Consider the following 9986-nt stretch of genomic DNA (forward strand, 5'->3'; position numbering starts at 1 on the left):
CCAGAGGTACCACTGGATGCTGATACTCCCTGCAGTATTTTACAGGGAGACTTAACAGGAAGTTTTAAACTTCTCCTCCTTGTTCCCTTTCACACCATTCAAACACCCCCTCCCAGCCCGGAGGATTTCAATGCTGCAAATTTGTGGTGGAATGATGTTGCTAAAGGATGTATTAGAAACACAGAATTGCAGAGCTGGAAGGGATCGACAGATGGCCATCCAAGAGCAATAAAGAGTAGACTATTTTGAAATCTTAAGTATGGTACCAGTATCTTTATTGTATGAACAAATTTAAACATGCAAGTTCAAATGTAGCACAATAATTTACATAATTATAGGTCAGACTTACTTTCCTTTGTATAAAAACAAGCCCAAAGGAGGCCCCCAACCTGCTCACAGGTCCTTGTGTGCTCAGTGGAAACAGTTGGTCCTGGCAAGTATTAACCACTCTCAATTCTAACCTGATAATTGCCACCTGCCCAGATTTTAACTTGTCTGAATTAATTTTAAGATGTATTTTAATTAATTGATGTCTGTTTTTATGCATATTGTGTTGTTTTTATAATGTTAGCCGCTCTGAGCCCGGCCTCGACTGGAGACAGCAGGATACAAATAAAAATTTGATAGTAGTAGTAGTAGTACATGATCCAGACAAGCATTGTTGTACTATCAATTTTCAAAATACAGTGGTGCCTCGCAAGACGAAAAGAATCCGTTCCGCGATTCTCTTCGTCTAGCGGTTTTTTCGTCTTGCGAAGCAAGCCCATTGACAGCTTAGCGGATTAGCGCTATTAGCGGTCTAGCGGCTTTTAGCGATCAGCTGTTAAGCGGCTTATCAGCGGATCAGCTGCTAAGCGGCTTAGCAGCTTAGGAAAAGGGGGGGGGAGCGGAAAAAAACCGCGGGAACTCGCAAGATTTTTTTATCTTGCGAAGCAAATCCCATAGAGAAATTTGTTTAGCGAAGCGCCTCCAAAACGGAAAACCCTTTCATCCAGCGGGTTTTCCGTCTTGTGAGGCGTTCGTCTTGCGGGGCACCACTGTACATTGTGTGTGTTTGTGTAATTTTGAATTAATTTGGCTGAATTGTGAACTTTTTTTCTTTTTTAAAAAATCAATTTTTATTTGCTTTTCTGTTTTATCATATCATCAATGCATACTGTGTTACAGTCAAACACAGGATAATAAAGAGATTTTTCCCCAAATTGTTTTTATTGCCTTTACAATGAAATAAAAGAGATAAACTAAGCTAAGATCATAAACATGTTACCTGTGTCAAGCCTCTTGGTTTATGAGAAACTAAACCTCTCCACAGTAAGATTTGAGCAATTGTAGGTTTAACATTTAGGTTGTTATTATCTTAACTTAAAAGGGGAACCAGACAGACTCAAAACAATCTTTCTTAGCAGTGGCTTGAATAATTTTGGCATGGTAAGTGAGACGGTCAGAAAGCCCAATAAACCATATTCTGTTCATTTATCTGTGTGATTTGGGATTGTGCTGTTTTAAACAGAAAGATTGTCAATTCTTTGAACCTTGGGGGGGATATGTCAATCAATAATAGAAAGACTAAGCTGGAGGTTGCAGGGATATCTTGACCTATCATTCCTGAGAGACAGTGACAGGTCCAAGGTCACCCAACGAGCTTCATGGCTGAGTAGGGACTAGAACGTCAGTCTCCCAGGTCACAGACCAACATTCCAGCCACTACACCATTCTTAATCCCCAAATACAATGTTCATTTTAATGCTGTAATTCCCTCAAAACAGTAAATTTAAATTTAAACTAGGTTTTAGAACGCAGCAAACAATAAGCATTTTACCTTTCCAACTTGTGGTATAGTGCAAGCAGGACATCGTATTTTTTCTTTAGGTGTGATATAGTACTTTCCACTTTAGTACTAATGGTGTCCATGTTGACATCCATTTCTTTAATCATGTACACAAATTTGCAAACGCTGCAAGGAAAACGTAACAGTCAATAATCAAATATTTCCATAAGGCTCAAAGCACATATTAAAAGCCAATTTCTCAAAAAGGACCAAACTTTCCTTGAGCAATGCTACAGGGTTTAAGCTTTGCTCGGCTAAAAGAGCAGTGAAGCTCTCTAGGGCCTTTTAAATATTTGCTTTCTCCCCAAGCCTGGCCCCAGGCAGCCTATCCAGCACCTCACCCTGGAGTCCCAAAGAAAAAAACCTGTATCTCATCGCAATTCAGCCTTCAGCCAATTCACACCACTCTCTTTCCCTGGCCTAAAACAGACATGAGATGGCAAAGCTGCTATCACGATTCCCTACTCCACCAGCCGTTATTTAAATGCAGCTGCAATGCATGGAGGGCTTGATAAAAGTTATCAGGGTAGTAGCACAGCACTTCCCTGACCAAAAGTGCAGACCCACCAAGCTGCTATTAAGCTTTGCAGCCGGGAGGAAATGCCGGGATTTGTATTCTTCCACAGCAGGGTAGGATTCAATATGGAAAATAGGGAGGGAGGTTAACAGTCTCAAGTACAATCTGACAAAAACTGATCTCAGACCCCTCTTCATGCAAGTGAAATGAGGAAACATTTATCTTGTTAAATCCTAGACCCTGGTTAGACATTGCTTTAGGCAAAACCACAGCAACAGACCCATTCACAGTAGTCGGGAAATAAGCCTCCGACAAAATACACACACAAATTATTCCATACCTGTTGAATTGTATCAAACTCAGCTGATACAACAAACCTACCTAATACCTAGGCATTTCAGGAGCTCTGTAAAAGTGAATGTCACCTCGTCCAGGTCAATGGCTGCTGTAAAAATACAGATCCCCCACCATTCTTTTTTAAGGTGGCTCTCCTAGAAAAAACAAAGAGTAGTTTTCATGCTCATTGTAAATCAGAAGTAGAACTGAGTAGTCAATGTTGTTTCTTAAGACAAAGCGTTTTCTTAGGAATATGCATATGCTAGTATGATTTGGCAAATGATACCAAGAAGCAAATGTCAAATGGATATGATTGATATACAAATAGCTGAGGTTCTCCTGCACCCCCTCAGAATCAGTGGAATTGGTTTTTAAGATAGATTTTAAGATTCGGATACTGAAACTCCATTCATGTCAATGTGAAAAAATTAAGCACATCCCAGGCTCTCCCATGGACATCAATAGGAAACAGAAGCAGTCTAACTGGCAGGGCAACACTTCAGAAGGGGATTGTGTCCCATGCGTGTGGCCCAACAGAGCACACCAGAGCCCAGGTTTCCCTCCTCATGGTACCTGTAGACACATGCGCAGGACATATCTAGACATGGTGAGGAACAAAAACATTTCCCACATGCCCATACAGCTTCTCCTCTCCACCTTATTCAACAATGTGAGCTTGGAACATCTGCATGGGAACGGCAGGAGGCCTAGGATTCCCATTCCCAGACCTGCTTGGTATGGTGAGGGCCCAGCTGCACACGGCAAGTGGGGAGGGGAAATGGTCTTTATGCACATGAGTGTTGTGCTTATACAGGAAAGAAGTGAACCCCGTTTCAAAGTTACTGGTCATAAATGCCTACATTTGATTAATGCAATTTCAGAAATATCTAAGGTTCACACTAAATTTATCATTTTTTAGAAGACCATTACATATGCATGATTTCTACCAATACTGTTTGTTCGCAAACCACCTCAACTACATAAGATGAAATAGAAACAGAGGCAGAAAAAAAATGTTTTGAGTATAAAGAGAGGCTAGTAAAGTTTTTGGTTTAGTGTTATTGTCTCAGTCTTCATAACTATTTTATATCTTGAGCACATTCTAACATAAATGGCCATTGATCTGTTAAGAAACAAATCATATACTTACTACAACTCCATCCAGAGACACTTTTTCATAAGTCTTCCAAGCGGTTACTCGCACACTGTCCGTCACATGCAAGGCATCACATAGGGCAAAAAATGCTTTTTCAGCAAATGGAAGCCTAAGGAAGAAAAATGTATCAAAATCTGACTGATTTTCACCCGTCCTCTCCAATCTTTCGCTGAGACATGCTGTGGTTTGCAAACAAGCTTGTGGGGCTTCTGCTGCTGATTCCTGTGCTGGCTGATGATTTAAGGGGCTTCTAATGGTGATCTTATTTCTCAAAAATAAATGGTTCTAGCAGTAAAGCAATCCCTCTTGCTTTGCCTTTCATTTCGTCTCATAATATTATTTTTACTGGCTTGCTTGGAAGAATAAAGGTTTGCTCCCTTTATTTGGAACTGTTGCATCTTTTCATTCTAGGAATGCAGGTTAGCATGGGGGGCAGATGGGAAACTATGACAAAAAGGATTAGGATTTTTGCAGGGGTGGGGAGTTCCCTTCCAAAAAATGTGCCTGGGGGCCATGCTCCCCCAGCTCCACACCCCTCAACTACACCACTGCTCCTGTACCATTTACAGGGAAGTTTACAGAAATAAAAACATTAAAATTTTTAAATAATCATGCTATGCGGGTATGAATGTACAGAATGAGTCAACGTCCCTCACTGGCAGCTCCACCTATCACAGAAGCTGTGACTTTGCAAACTGAAAGAAAAAGGTTCTCCCCAGCGAGCGGTTAGAGGGTCTGTAGGACTAGGACCTGGGAGACGTGGGTTCAAATCCCCACTCAGCCTTGAAGTTCACTGGGTGTTACTGTCTTATACATTCCTATATTAAAGTCCCCCTCTGCTCTCTGTATGAACTGTTTTACTATGGCTGGTTACAATCCTTCAAATACCACAGATTTCAAAAAGAACCAAATAAGTTGGCTATGCAAAGTTGTTCACAAATTTATAGAGATACAGGTTTTGCCAAACTACTCCTTCTAACGGAGTAAGAGATGTTTGGTTTTTACATTTGCTAGAATGGAACTGCAGTCCCATCTCTTCTAGGCTGCTTTCCCACTTGACTGCTTCTGTGTTCTAAAGAACTTTTCTTTTGTGCACAGCATTCATTCCATCTTCCGCTAGATCCCCCATCTTGCCTCCATTTGCTTTGTAATCTTGTAGGGGGGGAATGACCATAACCTAAATTTAAGGTGGGTTATGGATTATTCTTTATTTATCAGGATGAAGAGTATCAGGATTCTTTGGGCAATCATAAAGTTCATTCTTCAGACCACGTAGTATTGCAGCAACATCAGCACATAATGAACCAGCTTTTATCAACAGTATTCATACTCTACACCAAAACAAGAAACACAAATTATATACTGCAGCTGCACTGCACTATTGTTTAGAGCTACGGTTTCAAGAGTTCCGTGGGAAGGATTAAATGTTAAACCACTACAATTCCCAGGATGATGAGGATGATTTATTTAATCATTTATATGCCGCCCATCTGGCTGGGTTGCCCCAGCTACTCTAGACGACTTCCAACAAATGATAAAACCATGGTAAAACACCACACATTAAAAGTTTCCCTATACTGGGCTGCCTTCAGAGGTCTTCTAAAAAGTCAGATAGTTGTTTATTTCCTTGCAGCGTGTCCCACAGGGAGGGTGCCACTACCAAGAAGGCCCTCTGCAACCTCACTTCCCTGTAACCTCACTTCTTGCAATGAGGGAACCGCCAGAAGGCCCTCGGAGCTGGTGGTGGAAATGCTCTTTCAGGTATACAGTACAGGATTCTTTGGGAGACACCATACCTGTTTAAAGTGGTATGATACTGCTTTAAATGTACAGTGCAGATGGGCCTGCAACAGATACTGAAACCTGGGAACTATTACTGAATGTTATCAAGTTATTGCACCGTACCAGGGCCAGATGGTTTTACAGAAGAATATTACAAAACATTTATTAAGGGATTAGCATATAATTTGTTAGAAGAAATAAATTAAGTAATGCAATATTTCCCCCTCAAAAAGAGATTAAGTCAAACAGGTGGTAAAACAAAAAAGAACCACTATTTCTCTAGAATAGAGTATTATTAACCCATTGCTTTCCTGAACCAATATTACAAAATATGGACAACAATTTTGATCAAATACATTTATTGGTAAATACATTAAAGAACATCAGCTGCAGTTTATTAAAATCTACAAATATCAGAACCCATTTGATTATAATTAGTTTTTGGATGCTTTTTGGGGGGTTTTTGGTGTGTTTTATTGGGACAACACTCTACTCAATTTGTAAAATCTTTCCATGAATAGAACAAGCAGTCATCTAAAGAAAAGTCTTGCACTGAGAGCTGCCATTAAACGTGCAAATTCCTTGTAAACATTTGCAGATGGAATTGAGGTCTCAGTGATTCCAAAACCAAATTAGTAACTTTTGTGCAAAATGATAGCTATAGTAAACAAACAGTACTATTGGCTCACAAGAAAAGTTCCAACCCGACAGAAATAATTTTTGAGATTTAGATTTTAAAGCTGGTTGTATGAATGACTGATGCAGCTCCAAGTGAGATTTCCAATGATTCATCAAATCATGCTTTATGGGATTCATTTCAGTTTTTGCAGCCTTTTATTTTTGACAAGGTACTTGTGACTATGCACCTAACAATGTGCTGCTGCAAGCCTTGCCCTTCATGTCTGATTAAACCTAGCCAAGGGAGAACGGTAGAAATAGACACAAGTCCTAGAGGTTATGCTCAGGACAAGGCACAGATCCTCAACCAGTGGGCTGGTACCCAAGGTGGATCGTGACCAAAATATGGCTGCCATGTTGGACTCCCCCTGAAGCACTACATGTGTTGCCTTGGGCCAGAACAAGCTTTTCTGATTAGACACTAATTTTATCCATTTCCATTTGGCAGGAGAAAGGCATGAGACGGCATCCATAAGATCTGAATTTCTGGCCAACCGTACGTCCCATCTTCCTATAACTAAACCTCTAGTGATAGAGCATGACATGGAGCAAGGGAACTCCACAATGGTACTTCGGGTTACATACGCTTCAGGTTACATACGCTTCAGGTTACACAAGCTTCAGGTTACACACTCCGCTAACCCAGAAATAGTGCTTCAGGTTAAGAACTTTGCTTCAGGATAAGAATGGAAATCGGGTTCCGGCAGCGCGGCGGCAGCAGGAGGCCCCATTAGCTAAAGTGGTGCTTCAGGTTAAGAACAGTTTCAGGTTAAGAACGGACCTCCGGAACGAATTAAGTACATAACCCGAGGTACCACTGTATTCATTTTCTAACCTATCTCTATGACATTCCGGACGTCACCAGGATCAAAAGTGTGCTGGAATGCAGATGTGTTAGCTATACAGTGGTACCTTGGGTTAAGTACTTAATTGGTTCCGGAGGTCCGTTCTTGACCTGAAACTGTTCTTAACCTGAAGCACCACTTTAGCTACTGGGGCCTTCTGCTGCCACTGCACCGCCGGAGCACGATTTCTGTTCTCATCCTGAAGCAAAGTTCTTAACCCGAGGTACTATTTCTGGGTTAGCGGAGTCTGTAACCTGAAGTGTCTGTAACCTGAAGCGTATGTAACCCGAGGTACTGCCGTAGTTGGCAGGATGGCAGCAGCAGCAGCAGCAGCAGCTGGGGCCCTAGGAAGAGACATCTGGAGTCTGGTGGAGGCGGAAGTGGGAGCTGGAGGGAGCAGGGATGCCAGGGGGATCCTCACCTCACTCCCATGACAGGACTGGGTCAGAATAAAAGTTCCTTGCCGGGCAGAGAGAGAGAGAGGAGATCCATTTCGGGATCTCTGTTCCCTTGCCAGGTTCCTGCTGCCTGGTGTCCCTGGTGCCGTTTCCTTTCTCTCTGCTTCACATACACCGTCCTCCTTTTCGGAATACCTGCTCAGGCTGCAGGGGAGTTACGGGGGGGGACGGGACGGACAACGCTGCCCGGTCTCTCTCCTGGTGGCAGGTGAGGCGCCGCGAGTCCCGCCAGAGCAACGGGCGGGCGGGCGAGGGAGGGAGACCGGCGGGCGGGCATCCTCCACGCCCCGCCCCGGCTGCCCCGGACCCTCCGGACCCCGCGCAGCCCCGCCGGAAGGGACCCTTCGCCACAGAGGAGAGAAAACGCCGCGCCGCCCGCCCCCCCCCCCGCCTCGGAGAGACCTGGCCGAGCGGGACGCGCCTCCCTCCCGCGCCCTCCCAGCGAGCCTCACCTGTCCCGCTCCGGCGTCGCCTGGCCGGCGGGCGGCGCCTCCGTCTTCCTGGGGGTCGCCATCCCGGGCGCCGCCGCCACAGCCGGACCAGCGCGGACGAGCCTCCGACCGGCGCCCGCGGCTCCTTCCGGCAGATTCCCGCCCCCTGCGTCACTTCCGGGGCAGAGGGACACCGCCCAGGCGCTGCCGCTCGCAAAGCATGCCGGGGCGGCGGCGGGCTCGGAGCGGGGCAGAGGCTGGTGCTGCGTGCCTGTGGCCAGAGGGAGCGCAGCGCTGCTCCCGTAGAAGCGGGGCCTCGAGTGGGACGGTGCGCCCAGAGGCACTTTATTCCTTCTGCCCCGACCCTTTCCAAGTGAGGTGGGGCCAGAACTGGGCACCAGTTTTATTCCCTTTTTTTTTTAAAAAAAAAATAATATTTATTCAAAATTTTAAAGGTTACAAAAAGAAAAAAGAGAAAAAAGAAAAATAAAAAAGACAGAAAAAATACAATCAATTAAAAAAAAAAAAGAACAAATCAAACCTTTACATAGCTTTCTTTCCTTTACTTATTTCCTTGACCTCCTCACACCTCCCATTTTTGTATTCTAGTTCAAATTGTTATTTCAGCAAATCCTTCCAACCTTGTTTTTATCTTAATAATTTGTTTTAATATACTATAATTTTACGTTCTCTTTCATCAATTCATTTTTACTTAATCCTTTATGTCATTTCTGCCAAAACCACATAATTTTCTTTTTCCAACATCTTTCTAACAATCCTTAATTTTACAATATTTTTGAAGATAAGCTTTAAATTTTTTCCAATCTTCTTCCACCGACTCTTCTCCTTGGTCCCGGATTCTGCCAGTCATCTCAGCCAGTTCCATATATTCCATCACCTTCGTCTGCCATTCTTCCCGGGTGGGTAGATCTTGTGATTTCCAATACTTTGCAATAAGTATTCTTGCTGCTGTTGTGGCGTACATAAAAAAAGTTCTATCCTCCTTTCGCACCAATTGGCCGACCATGCCCAAGAGAAAGGCCTCTGGTTTCTTCTGGAAGGTATATTTAAATACCTTTTTCATTTCATTATAGATCATCTCCCAGAAGGTCTTAATCTTTGGGCATGTCCACCAAAGGTGAAAGAATGTGACTGGGCACCAGTTTTATTCTCAACTCCTTGCTCACAAACATGGAATTTGCCTTTTTAACAGCTGCTGCTGCTGCTAACGGTGAACATCAAGCTATCCACCACCACTCCAAGGTCTCATTCCTGGTCCAACGCCACCAGTTCAAACACCATCACATCTGTGAAATTAATAAAAAGGCAACCCTGACAGTTAGGTCCAGTCGCGGGCGACTGGGGTTGCAGTGCTCATCTCGCTCTATAGGCCAAGGGAGCCGGCATTTGTCGGCGTACAGCTTCCGGGTCATGTGGCCAGCATGACTAAGTTGCTTTTGGCGAACCAGAGCAGCGCACGGAAACATCGTTCACCTTCCCGCTGGAGTGGTACCTATTTATCTACTTGTACTTGATGTGCTTTTGAACTGCTAGGTTGGCAGACGCTGGGACTGAGCAACAGGAGCTCACCCCGTCACGGGGATTCAAACTGCCGACCTTCTGATCAGCAAGTGACCTAGGCTCTGGTTTAGACCACAGCACCACCTGCATCCCCAAAAAATACCCCCCCCAAATGCATCATTTTGCACTTGTTTGAAATTTTACCACCCCGTCACTCACTTTGGAGAAATAAATTTTTGAACCCTTCGGTCCCTCTTTGTACTCACCAATAGGGAGGAACTGACAAAGTGGAAGTAAAGATGGCAACCATATTGTGTGCACCCCATTGATGTGTGACCACCAACGTAGGTCCTTTTGGACCAGGAAGAAGCCAGAACGGGAGCAGGGTGGAGCATGCAGGGACCAGGAGCAGAACCCATGCACAAAATAGTCAC

At 44.0% G+C, this 9986-nt stretch overlaps 1 protein-coding gene across 3 annotated transcripts in view; it reads right to left on the minus strand.

Annotated features, from left to right (window-relative positions):
* The window catches only part of RB1 (RB transcriptional corepressor 1), a 52800-nt gene extending 44629 nt beyond the window's left edge, over nt 1-8171 (minus strand). The window contains exons 1-4 of one of the 3 annotated variants that reach the window (XM_081868786.1): nt 8053-8171; nt 3832-3946; nt 2727-2836; nt 1820-1954 (exon numbers count right to left, since the gene is read on the minus strand). In XM_081868786.1, the coding sequence (XP_081724912.1) occupies nt 1820-1954; nt 2727-2836; nt 3832-3946; nt 8053-8114 (422 nt within the window). In that variant the 5' untranslated portion in view covers nt 8115-8171. Of the gene's footprint in view, nt 1-1819; nt 1955-2685; nt 2837-3831; nt 3947-4842; nt 4863-8052 lie in introns of those variants that run through there. The other 2 variants (XM_081868787.1, XM_081868788.1) reach the window with 2 other exon arrangements.
* Nucleotides 8172-9986: the final 1815 nt, after the last annotated feature.

Source organism: Podarcis erhardii (assembly GCF_964252035.2).
Source record: "Podarcis erhardii genome assembly, chromosome: 1".
NCBI lineage: Eukaryota > Metazoa > Chordata > Lepidosauria > Squamata > Lacertidae > Podarcis > Podarcis erhardii.